This window comes from Muntiacus reevesi, chromosome 6 (genome assembly GCF_963930625.1).
Source record: "Muntiacus reevesi chromosome 6, mMunRee1.1, whole genome shotgun sequence".
Classification (NCBI taxonomy): Eukaryota; Metazoa; Chordata; class Mammalia; order Artiodactyla; family Cervidae; genus Muntiacus; species Muntiacus reevesi.
Window position 1 is genome coordinate 91,968,562 of NC_089254.1, and position 19,730 is coordinate 91,988,291.

At 39.9% G+C, this 19,730-nt stretch overlaps 1 protein-coding gene across 2 annotated transcripts in view; it reads left to right on the forward strand.

Annotated features, from left to right (window-relative positions):
• The first annotated feature begins 2,985 nt into the window (after positions 1-2,985).
• EXOC4 (exocyst complex component 4) overlaps positions 2,986-19,730 on the forward strand; it is a 799,876-nt gene continuing 783,131 nt past the window's right edge. For both annotated transcript variants that reach the window (XM_065939451.1, XM_065939452.1), the window contains exon 1: positions 2,986-3,110. In XM_065939451.1, coding sequence (XP_065795523.1) covers positions 3,025-3,110 — 86 coding nt within the window. In that variant the 5' untranslated portion in view covers positions 2,986-3,024. The remainder of the gene's footprint in view (positions 3,111-19,730) is intronic.

Here is a 19,730-nt window from a genome sequence, read left to right on the forward strand (position 1 = left end):
CAGAAATAGATGTTTTTCTGGAACTCTCTTGCTTTTTCAATGATCCAGCGGATGTTGGCAATTTGATCTCTGGTTCCTCTGTCTTTTCTAAATCCAGCTTGAACATCTGGAAGTTCATGGTCCACGTACTATTTACAAAGTGCTGATCATGTATATTTTACAGTCTTACTATAATTGTCTAAAGGAAGTTCTATAATATGCTTTATAGATAAGAAAACTGAGGCCCAGAAAGATTCAGTAACTCACCTGAGACAGTCTGCTCCTCTGGTGGCACAGTAGTAAAGAATCTTCCTGCCAATGCAGGAGACACTGCAGACTCCGGTTTGTTCCCTGGGTTGGGTAGATCCCCTGGAGGAGGAAATGACAACTCACTCCACCATGCTTGCCTGGAAATCCCATGGACAGAGGAGCCTGGTGCACTACAGTTCATGAGGTTGCAAAGAGTCGGAGACAACTGAGCATGCACACACCAAGATAATCTAACAAGCAGGTGAAGGGCTGGGAGTGAATCACAAGGAACCCTGCGTCTATAAAGCAGTTGTTCTCCATTCCCACCACCTCTCAACCCCTGCAAATCACCCATCTGCTTTCTGTTTGTATGAATTCTTCTAATCTAGGTATCTTTTTTTTTTAAATAAATGGAATCATACACTATGGAGCCTTTTGCGTCTGGCTTCTTTCACTTAGTATAATGTTTTCAAGTTTTATTAATGATGTAGCATGTATTAGTATTTCATTTCCATTTATGGTTGAATAATATTCCATTGGATACTGATATGTCACATTTTGTTATTACGGCACATTTTGTTGATACCTCAATCATATACCACATATCAAACCATAGGTTTTTCAAGATTCTTCTTGGCTATTTGAGGTTCCTTGCAATACATGTAAATCCCTTGTATTTAAATTTTTGGATCAGGTTTTCCAATGCTGCAAAAAGACTATTGGAATTCTCATAAGGATTGCACTGAATTTGTAGATAGCTTTAGGGAGAACTGACATATTAATGATATTAATTCTTCCAAGCCATGCTCACAGGATGTCTTTCCATTTATTTACATCTACTTTAATTTCTATCAGCAAAGTTTTGTAGTTTTCAGTGGTTAAGTCTTTCATCTCTTTGGTTAAATTTATTCTTAAATATTTTATCCTTTTTGATGTTATTGTAAATGGAATTGTTTCATTAATTTCCTTTTTTGATTGTTCATAGCTAGTGTCTAAAAATACTATTGATATTTTTGTTTTCATATTGCATCCTGCAACCTTGCTGAATTAATTTATTAGCTCTAATAGCTTTTAAAAAATTCTTTAGGATTTCCATATGTCAACCACCTTCTCTACACATAGAGATGGTTTTACTTCTTCCTTTCTAATTTGAATGCCTTTTATTTTTTACTTGCCTAATTGTTTTGGCTAGACTTTTCAGTACTTCACTGAACAGATGTGGCAAAGTGGGCATCTTTGTTTTGTACCTGATCACAGCTGAAAAGCATTCAGTTTTTGACCACTGAGTGTTAGCTGCGTGTTTTTAATAAGCAATCTTTATCATATTGAATAAATTCCCTTCTACTTCCAGTTTTCTGAGCATTTTATCATGAAAAGGTTGTTAAATTCTGTCTAAACCTTTTTCTGTATCAACTGAGGTGATCCTGTTTTTTTTTCTTCTTACTGCCTACATCGTTAGCCACTAGGCTCAATTACCCCTTTTCACATATGTGCATTCTTTACTTTTATAACCTGCTTTTTGCAAGTATATCATGAACATCTTTTCTTCATCAAAAACCACTAAAATTATGATTTCCAGTGGCTACATGTTATATTCTTGTGTGGATGTTCTATAATTTATTTAATACTTCTATGTTGTTTTAAGAATTAAAAAATTTTTTTTTCTGAATCTCTATTTCTCTAGAATCAGAACCCCTAGAACTGGAATTATTGAGCCAAAGGTAAGGAACACTTAAAAAAAAATATGTGTGTGTGTGTGTGTGTGTGTGTGTGTATCTGCAAGTTATTTTATAAAATCACTGTGAACCTCTGCCAACTGACACCTGCCTAATCAAAGTAGAGGAGGTGCTCTGTGCTTGCTATTTCACAGCTCCAGGACCTCTCTGTTTGCTTTCTATTCATCTCTGAAGTTCTTTCATCTCTACTGCTACTAAGCAGATCACTCACTACCTTCCCTCTTCAATTTATGCACTTTCCATTCTTATGGTAATCTTATTCTCTTCATTTCATCTACTGAATTTATGACTAAGCCAGTTGAGCCAGATGCAGGACATATGAAAACTTACCAGTAAAAATCTTAATAAAGCATATTTGTGCATTATTGCCAGTTATATTTTATTTAGCTTGAGAAGAAAAGGAATCTGCAAACTGGTCAGTTTTGCTTCTGGGTTTTTCTGTTTTCTTTATCAATATCCATTTGTGTGTTGCTCTTTGCATGTTTTTTAGAATTGTCCGGAAATAACAAAATAACTGAATTCACACATTAAACGAATGCGTAAGCATTTAGTTTTAGATAATACTACAGAAAAGAATTTCTGTATCTATCCATTTCCGCATTTTATTGGATTTAAAAAAAACTACTTGTGTTTAAAGTTAAAACTGTCATACAGGCATCAAACACAGACCCTACTGAAACACACACCCCATGTACGCACTTTGGCATCATCAGATAAATATGATTTAAAAACTAATAAAATTATAAAAACAATAAAGCTGGGGGGAAAACTCAAGATCAGAATAAGTACAAATAAAGATATAAGAAGATTTCACTAAATCGCAACTGTATTAGTTTTCCTGCGCGCCCTGGAACCGCGGAAGGAAACTACAATTCCCAGAGTGCTTAGAGCGCCCCTGAACCTTACTTCCTAGGTCCCGCCTCCTCTCTTCAGCGATTGGGTTATCCAGTTCCGTGACTTTGGATTTCCTTTCTCCCATTGGTGCACTCTCCAGAGAGGTCAATTACAGAGTTTACACTTGGTTCCTTCCAGCCCACCCGCTCTCCCCCCTCGCACCAAGATGGCGGCAGAAGGAGCTGGTGGGAAATACAGAAGCACAGTCAGCAAAAGCAAAGACCCCTCGGGGCTGCTCATCTCTGTGATCAGGTGAGGGAGGCAGGAGGCAGGGGCAGGGGACGGGGGCAGCGGCTCGATTTCCGCTTTGGAAGGGAGAAGGGTTAGCTGGGTTCCACCCTGCCGACCCCTCCCTTTCCTCCTTGCCTCCCCCCAGCCCCTCCCAAGGGCCCCCGCAGTTCTCACTTTTTCTCTGGGGTTGGGCCAGAGGGAGGAGCCTGGCCTCTCAGTGTTTTTCTGATTTACTGCCAGAGCTTTCCACTAGGGTCCCCGGGCCCTAAAAGCACGCTATTTGGGGTTTGGTAGAGAAAGCCAGGTGTGTTCACTTATTCATACATGTATTGATTGTCTTCAGCATCGCTCACCTTGTTCCCTGGACTTCTGGGTGTCAGGCCCTGACGTCCGCAGACCTCTGTCACAAATTGCAGATTTTGTTTTCACACGTTGAACACCTCCAACCACCTGTGAAAGGCTGAGCCTCAAATACGATAGCCTGTCGTGAGCTGGTCAGAAGAGTTGTGGATTTGAAGGCACACATCCATGCTGCCTTTTGTTCTGCCTTCGTATTCCTGTCTAGTCTTTAAAAAGCAAAACAAATTTCAAGTTATCCTCTATGCATATCATTTTCCCAGACTGTATATGGTGGAAGTAAGGAGTGGTCGACCTTCTAGGGGCCACTTTTTCTTAAAGTAAATTATAGTAAGAGTGGAGAATTCATTCAGAACCCGCTAAGGATGATTCAAGGGAGTGGCTAAAAGCAGGCTGAACAAAATGTATTATGACATGTTATGCTGTTAGCACGTGAATTTCAATCCATGTATTTTTCATAAAATGAAACATCTCCTTCCCCCTTTCCCCCACCTATGCCAAACTTTTGGTTGAGTTTTGGTGGGCTTCTGATGACCTTTTAAAAACCCAGGCTCAACAGTATCTGGTAGTTAGTAAGCATTTGAATGAATGAACAGATCTAACTTTTAGAACAGTCCACCTGCTCATGGACTGATAAAGACCCATCTCATGGGTATTTAGGCTTCTCTAGAAGTAAGATTGTGACATATGAAATCATTATTACTAAATTTTCTTTAGGATTAAGAGGATAATTCTTCTCTTTATGGACGTATGTGATATACTTGGTAGGTCATACAGAGGAAATGCAGTTTTCCTGTGGACCCAGTCTTGCCAAGACAAAACACAAGTAGTGTAAATGTTTATCGTGATACTAAAACTCCAAGTACAATATTTTTAGTTCCCCAGCTTCATTCCTGAGGAACTATAATACATGAATTTATTTGGATTCCTTTTTCAACTTGTTTATTTATTTATTTTTGCTTTTTAGTCAACATTCATTTAAACAATACAAGTTTAGTGCCAGTGTGTTGTACAGAGCCTGGCACTTACTATGTAGTTAGTAAATATTTGTTGAATGAATGAGTGAATGCCCCGAGTTTTGCAAAGATGAATCTGACATGATGGTACTCTTGAGAGTGTAGACTACTTGAGGGATAAAATATGTAAGTAACAACGTGACATAAGACTAGAAGAGACAGATGAAATGTGCTGGAAATCTAGGAGAAGGAGCAGTTATTTTCAACAAAAGTGGAGTGGGGATTAGGGAAGATAGCAGTATATACAAATGTACCTTCTCAGTTATGTATTTATGATTTTGTAGTCTTTGCTCATTTCTTGTATTTTGTATATCAGTTTTCTTAAAGGTCATTTAAGTTTACCCAAAATGTCTTATATTTGGAAAAACCCTTTATATTAAACTAAAGCTTTTTTTTTTTTTTTTTACTGATACTGATTGGAAACATTCGTTGCCTTTGGTTGACTGTGCCTATATGTTCTTCAGGAGCAATCTCCTGCTGGGTGTTATGGAATATGATTTGGTGGTTGCCCATGTGTCTCTTATTTCCATCTCTGTTACCTTCACATTACCACCATGATTTGGACCTGGACATTTTTTACTCTGACTTCTGTTGTATACTGTTAACTCATTTTTCTTCTCTGTCCTTGGCCACCTCAGACCACTTGAATAACATTTTTACTTTTTTATAATCTGTTACCAGCATGCTATATTGGAGTGTCCAGACCTAGCATCCTGGGCAAGGTTAGTAAGGATTGGGGTTCATGGTTACATAGGACCTTGTTTTAGACTGGATGTTACTGGTGTCAGAGTATTTCAACATTTCTCTGAGTCACAGGAAAATTTTGATGTTGGAGTGAAAATTTGGGTGTTGCTAATTCCTTGTTTCCTCCCTGATGTGCTCTGAAACAGCCAGTGGTTTCCATTTCATAAATAATAGCAGCAAATGAGAGGAAAATGGTCGTTTTACTTTGGTATTTGGGGTGGGGGAGTTTCGGGGGGGGGGGCGTACTTGAGGAAAGAATGCAAAGAGGAAAGTAGTTACTAAGAGTAGCTCTTAAAAGTTCTTATCACAAGGAAAAATCTGTGCTGATGGATGCTAACTTACTGGCTTAATCATTCTGCAATATACGTATATCTCAAATCATTACATGTGTACCTTAAATAATTACAATGTTGTATGTCAAATATATCGCAATAAAATGGAAATAAAAAGAATGGAGGATTCCTATCTCTTGTTAGTAGATTGTTCTGTGACTCTGAAGTTGCTGCTTTGTCTATCTGTTCAATTTGTATTCTTCCTGTTACTCTTCTTGCAACATTGTATTCATGATTGTAAATTCCTCACATGAAACTTTGATTACCTCCTCTTATCCTTAACCTCTTTTCAAATTCTCTCTCAAAGACTGTAGCTTTCCTGGTTGCTTTGGCAACAAGCCTCAGAAAGGAAAACCATTTTAGACTCATGTTTATAAAATCTGAACATCCCTGAAGATGTCTCTGGTACATGCCAGTTCTCTTCCAGGCTTCTTTGGACCTGTCACTTTGTCACAAAATAAATGACTTGTGAGTGATGGAGTCCATTGTCCTTTGAAGAGTTTGATTAGTTTAGCTTTATCTTTTTCTATCAATGGGCAGTTGTTTTCCTTTTTTGAATAGTGAATGTTAAAAATTCTCCTTCAGTTCTCCTGCTCTGATATGTAAAAAGTGTCATTTCTGTACTCTCTTATGTATTAATATTAGCATAGCACTTTATATTCTCTTACTATTCCTATTAGTTGGAACACCATTTATTGTTAGAAGCATCTTTTAACTGGAAAAAGACTGTAGGTGGATGAGGGTTTGACCTGAGGACGGTGTCAGAGTAGACATGGGGAATACCCACGCTTCATCACTATGTGCAGCCATGGTACCAAGTAATTAAATGGTGACTATTTTGCTTGTGTGATAGTGCATCACTTTAAGGCATTTAAAAGTCAAAATGATGTAAAAAAATATAGCGTAATTGTAGTGGAGGGGTTACATTTGGTGGATGGGTTATTTAAGTGCTTTTAGACTGATAAGTGAAATTCTTAGCCATTTATAAAATACTTAATAAAACCATTTCAGGGCGGCCAGATGATTCAGAGGGTGCACTCTGGGATTTAACAGAAGAGGTTCTTTTGTGAGGCGGGGCTTTGATGAGGAGGCATAGTGTTTAGGATTGATTTTAGAAGCTGCTGTTAACCACAGCTTTTGGTTTAAGTCTTGCCCCTGACCCTTTAAAATGAAACTAATCGGGTGGACAGAGACCTGATTACCTGCTGGTGTACAATCTGGACAGTTTTGCGGACACACGCAGACACAGCATTTCCTACTTTTCTATTGATCTTTCCCCCCCTAACCTTTTGCTTCCTGTGAAGTTGGGGCAGGCAGCCTCTCTAAACGGGAAACAAGCAAGATGGCATTTTGGAGATGCTATTTTATTTTTCTGAGATCTTGTCAGATTTTTAATTGGGAAATGTGTCTACCACTTACTGTTAGGTGATTTACTTCCCAATTAAGTGTTGACTCTCTTCTCTTTATAAGTTGGCCTTTAATAGCCGGCTTAATTGGGAAGACAAACTTCAGCTGTGACTGGAGGCGACCTCCTTGAAACCTCAGAGCAGAGCTTTTGTGGACAGACACTGCTTACAGATGGCAAGGAGGTCTGAAGGCAGTAAAAGGAGCACATTGTCATCAACTTTTATGTCTTCACAGAAGTTGGAATTTCAGAAACTTAGAAAATCGTTTATTGTAGACACCTGTTAAAGCCCCTTTCTCTTCAGAGTATTTTGGTCAGCCCTGTATTTAATTCAAAATACACTTGGTTGCGGGAGTCCACATTTTGGTTATAGCTTTGAACAAACAGCTTTGAGGTCCATGACACAAATTGTGGCAGGAATGGTCGTTGGAGCAGAGGCCTGGAGATTGTCGGCTTCGCTTGTGGCCCAGTGGTAAAGAATCCGCCTGCGATGCGGGGGACCTGGGTTTGATCCCTGGGTTGGGAAGATCCCTTGGAGGAGGGCTTGGCAACCCACTCCAGTATTCTTGAGCTTTCCTGGTGGCTCAGATGGTAGAGAATCCGTCTGAATGCGGGAGACCTAGATTGGATCCCTGGGTTGGGAAGATCCCCTGGAGGAGGGCATGGCAACCCACTCCAGTATTCTTGCCTGAAAAATCCCGAGGACAGAGGAGCCTGGCGCTCACAGTCCATTTGGTCACAAGAGTCAAACACAACTGAGCAACTAGACCACCACCACCCTTCTCCCACCTCCTCTCCCATCCAGGCTCTTTAATGTTGGGTGATTTGCTCAGCAGTTTTTCATCTTAGTAAAATTCAGCTGTCACTTGTTTCTTTCTTGGACATCAAAATGTAGCTAAAACTTCACTGCTGTACCCAAGGTCATCTCAGTTTTCTTCTTTGCTAACTTCTAGGTGTTTGATATTTAGATCTCATATTCATTTTGAGTTAATTTTTGTGAAAGCTATAAGATCTCTGTGTAGACTGATTTTTGTGGTGAATGTTCAGTTCTCACACCATTTGTTGAAAAGATGATCTTTTCTCCGTTGTTGTATATTTGTGAGGTCTTCACCAACATTTTTTGTGCTTTTTCTCTTTTTTGCACGCTTGTCATTGCAACTTTTCCCATTTTCTTTTATAAAAATTGTATCACACAAACTTGTTAAGAAAAAATCATCAAAGAGAAACATTGTCTTAAAAATCCCGTTTCTCAAAATACTGTTTTTGTTTTTAAGGTTTTTATGTCGATCCTGTCCAGGTATATACAGAGGCTTGATAGTTGTAGTTATGACAAAGTTAACATACTTTTAGCATAACAAAATGATATATTTGTAAATGTATAAATATTTAACTGGGGGAATTAAAAAATAAATTACTCATAGTCTCTTCACGTAGAATTAATCATTGTTAATAACTTTTCTTTAAGCTTTTTAAAATATCATTGCATTGTTATAAAAATGGTACATACTCATTGTAAAGTAATCAAACCATGGAAATGCAAAAAATTGCAGATGAAAGTAAAAAAATATTATTCCAAACTTTATTTTCCTTCAGCTACCATCACTAGTATTAGCTGAACCTCATTTCAGATCTCTCTCTGTCTTTCCCTTTCTCTGTGTCTGTCTCTCTGTATGAAATGTTGAATGGATAGATAGAAATAGTAAAAAAAAAAAAAAAAAAAATGATATACTCTGTGTTAAACATAACTTTACTGTCTCCATTTTTAGGGTGTATATACATATAGTAAAGTGCACACATATTAAGTATATGACAGTTTTTGCTTTTGTAACCACTGCCCATGTCAAGATAGACACTTCTGGCATCCTTGTTAATTTTTTTTCCAGTTCAGTTTTTTTGTAAAGATATCCTGTTGTTCCCAACACCACTTGTTTAAAAGACTTCTTTTTCCCCTGAATTTCTTTTGTACCTTTATCGAAAATCAGGTGGCCAGTGTGGATCTATTTTTTGACTCTCTAGTCTGTTTATCTTAATGACAATACTACACAGCCTTGATTTCTGCTTTTATAAGTCTTGGAGACAGATAACATAAGCTTTCCAACTCTCTTCTACTTTTCCAAAGTTAATTTTGGCTCTTCTAGGTTCTTTGTATTTCCATGTCCATTTTAGAATTAACCAATCAATTTTTAAAATAAACCCACTGGGATTTTGGTTAGGGTTGCATTGAATGTCCTGATTAATATGGGAGAATTGACATCGCAACATTATGTCTTCTGATCCATAAATAGTATTATCTCTCTTCACTCAATTCCTCTCACCAGTTTCTTTGTAGATTTCAAGTGTAAGTCCACGTGTTGTTGTGGACTGTCAGATTTACCTCTAAGTAGTTTAAGACACTTCCTGTCATCCCACAGCTCCCTGAATACTGATGCTGTCTTTCTGTTTATTTTTTGGTCTTTTTTTTTCCTAGGTGGGTTTCTGTTTTTTTGGATATGGTTCCTGTTGCTGTGTGTTAAACTTCATTAATCTTTTCTGCAATTCCCATTCTGCTATTAACTCCATGTAATGTAATTTTTATTAGATTGTGGTTTTGCTCTTTCAGAGATTTAATTTGGGTCTTTAAAAAAAATATTTTCAGCCTTTCCTGTAGTTTCTTGAACATATGGAATACAGGTAACTCTTTAACTGTTCTTGTTTACTAATTTTATCATGTCATCATTTTGGGGTTCATTTCAGTTGATTAATCTTCCCTCCCCCCATATGCTTTGCACTTCTTGGATGCTAGACTTTGTGATTTTTACCTTGTTATATACTCATGTTGGATATCTTTGTTCTCCGATAAATATTCTTGAGTGTTGTTTTCTGGGATGTGGTTAACTTACTCAGAAACAGTGTGGCCCTTTGAGGCCCTGTTTTAAATTTTGCTAATTGGCATCCCCCCATGGTTCAGCAGTAAAGAATCCGCCTGCAATTCAGGAGCCAGGGGTTCAATCCCTGGGTTGGGAAGATTCCCCTAAAGAAGGAAATGGCAGCCCACTCCAGTATTCTTGCCTGGAGAATCCCATGGACAGAGGAGCCTGGTGGGTTCCAGTCCATGGGGTTGCAAGAGTCAGATGGGACTTAGCAAGTAAGCAACAGTCAGGAGCCAAGCAGCATTTAGTTTAGGGCAGTTTTATCCCAGACTGTGGCAGAATCCTCCTTACTACTCCAGCTAGTGCCCTGTGAGTGGTGAGATTTTTCACCCTGGCTGTGTGTGATTTCAGATCGTGGTTCTCGCAAGTGCTTTCAGGTCATCCTTATTGTGGCCTTGAGTAGTTTTCTACCACACATGCTCGGGTGAAGACTCTAGGACGCTCCTCCACAGATCTCCAGGTGCTCTGCTTAGCTCTGTCTTCTCCAAGACTCCGCCCAGCAAACTCCAGCAGCTTTCATGCCCAAGGTTTTGAAATCTTTTGTTTGTTGTTTGGGATGGGAGGGTAAATCCGTTTCCTATGATTTCATCCATTCCCAGAGCAGAAGTCTATCAGTGCTTCATATTTAAAAAAACCAAAATCTCAAAAGGTTAATTTTCCTGGGCCCAAATTTTGGGTTGCCTGTGCTCAAAGAGGAAGCATAAGATGCTTTAAAAAAAATTGCAGCCTGAAAGTGAACTAGATACCTCAGCACTAATGATCTTTCTGATTTTGCAGTATTTTGTGGAGTATTTAGTTAAAGTTAACTTCATATAGTTCTTTTTCAGGAGCTTTTCCTTCAGAATGCTTAGAAATGCCTTGGGACTAGTTTGTATCTGTTTATATATTTATTTTTAAAAATTTATTTGTTTTATTTGGTGCCTGTGATGGTATTGCTTGTTAGCCTGAGGTCTAGTGTGGCTAGTAGATGGATTTTCTTTGGACGGCACAGTACTCAGAATGTTTCTGTTGGTTGTTGGTTTTTTGTTTGCATTGGGGTGTTTCAGCTTGTGCTGGCTTTTTTCAGTTTGCAGTGGTGAGCTCTGCTCCCTCTGGTCTTATACTCTGCTGCTCCTTATGTTTTTGTTAACGGCTTTCTAGCTGTGGAATGAGTTATGACCTTGGTCTGTAGGTCCTTTGTGTGTTTCACCTTGAAAAACCAGGGACACCCCCCCCCCATTTAACAGGAAGTTATAGGGGAGAATTGTGTATCATGTGACATGGTAAGAAACATATTTCAAGATCCTTCGGAGAACCTTTGAACCTTTAATGGCTTTTACTTATTCTTTTAAAAATTTTTATAAAGCCCTTTCAAAGAATACCGTGGCATGTAATTCACACGGAAAAATCTCAATGGTGTTTTTCCATTGGAAACTTGCTGTCTAAACTTACTATCATTGCACTGAATATCACGAGCTTGTTAGAAATGCAGAATCTTCAGTGCCACCTGAACCACTTGACCCGAATCTGCTGTTCTACAGGGGTCTCAGGTGAGTCCACCACTCATCAAAGCTTTGAGTAGCCCTTAAAGATGTAAGTTGGGAAAGTAAGATACAAGAAACCAGGTAGTGTTGTTAACTTGTTTTTAACTGAGATAATGGTATGGCTGTCTTTTGAAAAGTACTATTCTTAAGAGATACTTACTGAAATAAACCAGTAAAATATCATGTCTAGGATTTGCTTCAGAATAATATAGAAGAAGGTTGGAGTCAGTGGTGGGTATAGACCAAACAAGATGGGAATGTGCTGCTGATTGTTGAAGCTGAGTTTGATGAGTTCCTTAATTTCTGTTCGTGTTTGGAAATTTCCATAAACATGCACATGTATGTGTATAATATATGTGCTGGGGAGATGGAAGGTGGTGGGAATGACAAGGTTCTGTAGGTTAATAAATTGCAGAAATGCTACATAGTATAGTCATGTTCTGTTCACTCCGTCCCCACCCAAACACTCTCTCCCAGAGGCACCTTGAACATTAACATATTAAAGTCTCCTGGAAATGAATGTAGTTACGAAACCTGCTTCGATTTGTGTAACCCAGAATTTCCAAACTAGCCTATCAGCATATAATGTTAATATCTTATAAAGCACTATTTCTGAGGAACTCACGAGAAACTCCTCATTAGGAAATAGTCTACACGTTTAAAATGATCAAATGCTGTACTGTGTTGTAGTAAGAAAGACTCCACTGGAGGTGAAAAATGAGATGACTGAAGACATGCTTTAAGGATGTGATGCTTAAAATGGGAGTGGACGAGAGGTGGAGTTTGGTTCACTAAGGGTGGGGGAGATTTGAAGTTGACTTTGTCAACCCTTGACTATTGTGGGCTTTATTAGGAGTGATTCTACTTAATTTTGGTAATGGCCTTCTCTGTTGGCTACAAGTTTACTGCTTTTGGTCCTCAGAAGTGTGGGTTATATAACTGAATTAATTGAAATACAAAAAACTGCATGCATCGGGTGTGGTAATTGGCCCTAAGTGCTGTCTGAAGCAAGACACCCGTGAATTTTCAATTGACTTTAAAGCAGAAATTGTTTATTGTCACTTGATATGAAGTGAGTTTCTTTGGAGTGAATTAAGGGATGCTTTTATGCCTCAGAAAATGTTTTCAGAGGAACTTGTCATTGTGAATCTCCATCAGTCGGGGTAGGATTGTCTTGTATTTTGTGGGATCTAGTAAAACGTAATTAAGAAGTAGTTGCATTGTCTAATTGAATGTAATAAAATCCTATTTAAAAGTGTTACATTTGGTTATGCTTTGAGTGACGATGTCATATATAATCATATATATAGTGATACATATCACATGTATTTAATGTGTGATCTTTTTTTTTTTTCTGACAAAACTCATAATCACGATGAGGGTCTCTTGTTTTTACAGTTCATTGGGAGCCTTGGGATTCCTCTTATCGAAGGACGCTGCTTCACATAACATGCTTTAAAGACCAGTTTGAAACTTGCTCAGGTTCATAGTCTTAGTAACCTCTCTTCACCATTGTAGTTTGTACTTAATGTTACTCAGAACTGTTCTTGGGGCCCTCCCTGACATAACAGGTATATGTTACTATCAGGCGTGTCTTAGGTTGGCTGTTACTAATACTATTTTCGAGGAAAAGAAAATCTGACTCACACTTTGAGATAAGGGCTGTGGTGGTGGTGGGTTAGTCACTAAGGCATGTACTCTTTGCGACCCCATGGACTGTAGCCCGCCAGGCTCCTCTGTCCATGGGATTTCCCAGGCAAGAATATTGGAGTGGGGTGCTACTTCCTTCTCCAGGGAACCTTCCCGACCCAGGGATCAAACTTATGTCTCCTGTATTGCAGGTGGTCTCCTGTATTGCAAGCAGATTCTTCATTGCCGAGCCACCAGGGAAGCCCTTGAAATAAGGGCTAAGTGGATCTGATAATGTAGCTTAATATCTTCTAGTTAAAAGCATTTTAGCTAGAAAAAAACAGTTCATAATTTCAAGAATCATGTCAGCTCTGGACTTTTTTTTTTCTTACATTGGGGCCAACAATGAATATTATGTTCTAGAAAGATCAGTAAATTGTTTTCTTCCTGCTTGGAGTGAGGTTCCAAAATTAGTTCACCCTTGAATATCTGAGAATTTAACAATTCTCAGTTTGGGCCTTATAATATGTTAGAATGTTGTAAAGATGACTCCTTGTCTTCTCTCTGTGATGCAATTTAAAAAATTTGTAAGAATTGTCCTAATGAGAGAAGACTGTACTGATGGAAGGATTCAGGTGCTTGATGAATGGGGGGGAAAAATGGAGGGGCTCAGTGATATCTAGTTTGTCTACTGAGAGTCCCGTTGAGTACTTCCCAGAATGGGGATCCCTGAAGAGGTTTGATTTTACTGTGGGTTTTGCTGTGTAGAGCTGTAGCGTCCCAGTAAGTTATTTCTGGATATGTGGAGCCTTACTTGTAATTAGTTTTTCTGAGTTGCTAGGAGGGATTTCCATTAATTGTTCCGTTAATCTTTATTATTCCTGGAGGAGAGGTCACTGGATGCCGACAAGGAATGCCCTTAGTAGACAATTAAGCATATTAACTGTTTTCAGAAAGTCAGACTTAATGCTAATTATACCGCAGGTGTCACCAAAATTCAGGTGTATGATATTAAATATTTCTTATAGCAGGTTAATTAATTCAGTTATCTGAGACTCTTATCAGGCAGCTGACTTTTCTCGTGGAAGAATCTGTGTTGCTGTGGTTAAGTGGGGGGTAACTGATAACATCTGCCTTGAGATTTTACCCAAGCAGAATAACACTGCTTGGGTTATACAGGGTGGTGTACTTGTCCGCTCAGGCAGCGGTAAAAAAATACCACAGCCTGGGTGACCGGGAAACTAGAATCTCCTAGTCTCTTCTAGGAGACCAGAAGTCTGAGATGACGGTACAGTCAGGGCTGGGAGATGGCCACCTTCTCCTTGTGTCCTCAGATGGCCCTTCCTCTGTGAGCGCGTGGAGAGGGAGGGGGCTCTTCGGTGTCTCTTCCTCTCTATAAGGACGCCAGTTCCATCCCATTAAGACCCTGCACATATGACCTGATGGAATCTTTATGACCTGCCTTCTAGGCCCTGCCTGCAAATGCAATTATGTTAGGGCTTCACCGTAATGAATTTGGTGGTGCTTGGTGGTGTGGTTGTGTGTATGTGTCAGTGTCACAATTCAGTCCATAACATGTGGTACTTTGTGCATTCTTATTTGTTAAAATATCCTAAAATGCTTTCAGAGTGACAATCTGGCAATCTTGAGAAGCAGGCAAGAGCCCTGCTTAGGCTAATTTTTTGCAATTGGTTGTCAACCTTACTACCTGCTTTTCTGTCTTATAATGTTTAATAGTCCTCTATTAGCCCTGTAATACCAAATACTTGTACTGTGGACTCTCTTTAGAGAATTACTGTCTGGTTAGCTTGAACTATCAAAAGGCCTGCTGAAAGGCAGAAGTTAATGAAACATGATTTGATCCACTTAGTCCTTTAAATTCCCTAAATTCTCTTCTTAGATGAAAATCATTGGAAAGCTTAATACTCTGGACTATATTCAGGGTCTTAGAAAATCTTTTAGGTCTGAGTTGTGTTTTAATGTTACATTCTTGGAGGAACTTATAAGAAATGGCCATGTAAGATTTGTTACTGTTTTTAGAAGGTTGTTGAAGACATTGTTCACTGTATTGTATAATGTCTTCTTGTTTTAAATGAATTTTTTTGAAGAGTTTAGTATTAAAGTTTGCTTCCTTGGAGGAACTGAAATCTGGCTTTTTAAGAATAAGAATTGGATTACTGGCTAGGTTTTCCTTTTTGCATCGGCTACTAGGAACCTCCAAGTTGAATTGGGGGCTCATTTCATGCACACTACATTTGTCCATATGACCTGCATACCTGTTTTACATTTATATGGCTTTGTTGTTCTGCGTCTCTTTAACTAGTTCCTCTTTCTCGTTTCTATTGTCCGAATTCTTGTACTAACCATCTCAGATCTTTTTTGGAAAGAAGTGGAATAGAATTGAAATGAAACTTGAAAGTCATTATTGTTACCCATTGTTCACCATTAGCTGTTGTTTGAAGGCTGTCACTCTTTGCCTTGGTGCTAACTCCCAAGCGACTTGAGAGAACCCTCTGGAGTAAGAGCCCGAAAAACTGTCCTGACCTGGCTCCCAGCCTCTTCCCTGACCTTGTGTCATCACTTCCTCGCTTCTCTGAAGCCACATTGACTTCTTGGCCATTTCTCATTCTTTTAACCGGCCAACCGTGTCCTGCCTCAGGATCTGTGCATCTGCTGTGGTCTCTGGAATCGGTGTGCCCAGGTAGTTAACTCCCCACCCCCCTCCACCCCAGTTTTCTAGAAAGCTCTGTTTAAATGTCATCTTTTTATTTTTTTCATTAAAAATTTTTTAAAAAGTTATTTTTAATTGAAGGATAATTGCTTTACAATACTGTGTTCATTTCTGCTATACATCCGCATGAACCAGCCATAGGTATACACGTGTCCCCTCGCTCTCGAACCTCCCTGCATCCTCCCAGCCCCCCCCTCGAGGTGGTCACGGAGCACCGGCTTTGGGGTCCCTTCATCATGCAGCAGGTCCCCGCTGGCTGGCTGTCTTGCATGTGGTGATACATGTTTCTGTGCTACTGCAGTTTGTCCCACCCTCTCCTTCCCGCATTGTCAAGTCTGTTATTTTTACTTTTTTCCTAATTAAAAAATTTTTTTTGTCTTCTTCCAGGTCTTCATTGCTGTGTGGGCTTTCCTCTAGCTGTGGGGCTGGAACTACTCACTCTCTAGCCGCCGTGTGGAGGCTTCTCATCGCGGTGGCTTCTCTTGTTGCCAGCGTGGACTCTGGGGCGCCGGGGCGGGGGCTGCCGGGCTCTAGAGCAGAGGCTCAGTCGTGGCGCACAGGCTCAGCTGCCCTGTGGCACGTGGGATCTTCCCGGACCAGGGATCGAACCTGCGTCATCTGCATTAGCAGGTGGATTCTTCACCGCTGAGCTCCCCGGGAAGCCCCTCGGACGCCCTCTTGATCTGAGCGCCCGTTGCTGGCCTCCTTGTATGGAGTCTCCTCCATACCCTGCCTTCACTTTCCCGCAGCTGCTCCCTTGCTCTCCCGGCCTCCATGGCTTGTATGCACGGCTGCTTCCCCCACTGGACCAGACTGCGCGCCTCCTGAGGGAGGGACTGGTTTTACTCACAGCTCCATCTCTAGCCACGTCACAGCCGTGCCTGCCAAGCTGGAGGTTTGTTCTGTGACTGAATGGACTAAACAGGGTCAGGGGAACTCTTGTTGGCCCTTTCCTCGAGATTTCTGAACAGGCATTTCTTTGTGTGAGATAATCTAGCTGCAGTTGTTTGTTCAGGCAGGAAACCACCCTCCATGACCTCTTCAGAGCCTGCATTTTGCTGCTACTCATTATTTAGCTTTGCCTAAGCACTTAATGTGCCAGGCACCGTAAGAATACAGAGAAAAGGTCTGATCTCAGTTAATAAATATCCTCAGGCATTTTCCAGTGGGGGAAGCTTTAGGGGGTTGGGGCTAACAGTGTTGTGATTCACAAATGATTTATTTCATTGCTAATAATGTTTCTACCCACGCATTGAGGGCACTTTATATTTTACAAAGTGCATTCATAACGCTTCTCCAATCCTCTTGATAATGTGGTGGGGCAGGTTCTCTTATGATCCAGTCTGTTTGACAAGGAAAGAAACAGGCCCAGACATGTTCAGTGACTTGCCCAAGGTCAAAGAGCTTGAAAGTTTCGCAAGATGCCTTATCTTTGACATTTGGTCAGTGTACTAAGACACTTCTGCTGTATTCCTGATGGTAGAATTCTAGATCTTTTCTATTTGCACCCACTTATTCTGTCTTTGACAGGAAGTTATTGTTTCTCTTGAGTGATGGGTTACCTTTGGGTGACTAGCCCTATTTTCATAGATAGGCGTTTTCTTTTATTTGATCTTTCCTTTGTCTTTTTTAAGAGTAATATGGACTTTTGTGTACTTTCTCTTGTCTGGACATCATCACTCTATTAAGTCCAAAGTGAAGGCAAAATTGCTCCATAGAAGGAGCCAGTTATGGTGACTAGTTATTTTCTTTTCAAAACACTTGACTGCCTACCCTGAAATATAGAAGCTGGTATCAAAAAGGGAGCTTGCAAAGTTGGTTTTAGATCTACAGTTATTTATCCTGGGTTTTTGTGCTTGTTTATAGGGCTTGCTTGGAGCTGATGGCTGTGAATTCACTAGAATCATTTAGTGTACATGTTCCTTATAGCTTAGTGTAGGTACCATGGTCCTTGAGGTCCACTGGGAAAATAAATTCCTTCCTGGGATTAATTAGTCACGGCCAGTGATATAATTCATCATGCAAATGCCAGGGCTGTCTTAGTGAAAAATTCTTAGTGATCCAGAAATGTGTGTGTCCAGCTTAACTGAAATCTGTGCTTTTATGCTCCTCTATGGACTGGATAGCCCATGGGGTCACAGAGTCAGACATGACTGAGCGACTTTCGTGAACTTAGCAATAGTTTGTAAAGCATAATGATTTTGAGATAGGAATCGAAAAAGTTCTGAAGAATGATTCCATATCTTGAAAGCATCTTGGGATGGCAGCTTCAAGTAGTTTCTTCTCTGTTCCATGTCTTCTTTTAGGTCATGTTTTTTAAACCTTATGTCCAGATTCAAGACTGTTACTATTAATACTAAAAAAGCTGCTGGGTGCTCTCCTGACATCTCCTGGCTGTCCACTCTTCTCTTCGCATGTGGACTGGACCTTGATTAAGGTACAGTCCTGCAGCCCAGTAGCTGAAGCCAGGAAAAGCAGGTTTCATAACATGTATAGTGGGAAGGGCATGGATTTTGACATTATACTTTGTTTTCATTTCTGATGTTAGCTGTGTACATTTGTGTAAGTTACTTTACCTCTCTGTTCCTTTGATAGCTGATCTGTAAAAAGGCAGTGATACTGTCTCGCAGGACCATTTTGAGTGTTACCTTAAACTGTGTGTACAAAATAACCACATCATTGTTTGTATAATCGATAATCAGTAATTTGTATTCTGTGCCTCACTTTGATCTTCTTTACCCAAAATGGTGGGACCCAAGAAGTCATGTAAATTTGTGCATTTAGTTTTCAAATCTCCCAAGTAGAGGAAGAGTGAAAGCTGGATTGTCAGCAGTTATTGTCAAAGGGATCTTGGATCATTTTTGGACTCAATGTTTACAAAAATTCTATGTAGTTTTAGGTTACATTATTAGAAATAGAGTGCTCTAATTTATGGGTTATAAAACCCCTTTCTGTTTGGAAGGTCACATTATACTAGGAGTGTGTTGTGTCAGTTGTGAGTACCACATCTTGAGAGGCAAGGTAGGGAACCTTCTAAGGACCAGACTACCCAGGTTTGAGGCCTGGCTCTGCAACTTAAAAGTTCTGTGCCTCAAATGCACAACTCTGACTCGTCATATGTAAAAAGAGAACAATTGCACCTACTTCACAGGTTGTTGTTTGGAATAAATTAGTATGTATAAACCACAGAGAGTAATGCAGTAAGTCCTTTGTGAGTGTCCCTTGTTTTCAAGGGGACTTCAGAAGAAATTAACAACGCTGGTGGGCTTCCCTGTTGTAGAAGAAATGGATGAAGAAACTGGAGCTGTTGAATGTGATAAAGTATTAAAGAATCCTTTACTATTTAAAGAAAGACTACATAAAAGAGGGAATAGACTTATGTTACTGAAGAAGGCAGAATTAGGATCAGTGGGTAAAGAATCTGCCTGCAATGCAGGAAACCTGGGGTCTATCCCTAAGTCAGGAAGGTCCCCTGAAGAAGGAAATGGCAACCCATTCCAGTATTTTTTTCCTGGAGAATCCCATGGACAGAAGAGCCTGGCGGACTACAGTCCATGGGGTCGCAGAGTCCAATGGGACTGAGCGAATAACACTTTCTCTTTTTCTCCCCAGCATCAATGGGTAGAAATTACAAAGAGGGGGATTTTATTTTAATGAAAGACCTTGTAGCAAGTAGAGCAGTTCAGAATTGTGGGGAGTGACTTTGTGAGCGAGTGATCTTTTCTTTACCCAGAGGCTTAGCAGGCTGAGGAGAGGTTCCTGACCTGGCTGGCAGGGTGAGCTCAATCACAAGCCTTCTTTTCCATCCTGCTCTCAGTTCAGGTCAGGTTATCCTGCTTAAAGTAGGATAATCCCACACTGAAATTCGCTGGGTTTCAGGAGCATGTGTGGGGACTCTCTCCCTAGAATTGGTCTGCTTTTGTGGTCTATCATTCATTCATTTTGCAGATATTTAATGTGTGAGGCGTTGTATTTCTGGCCTCATTTTGTTGAAA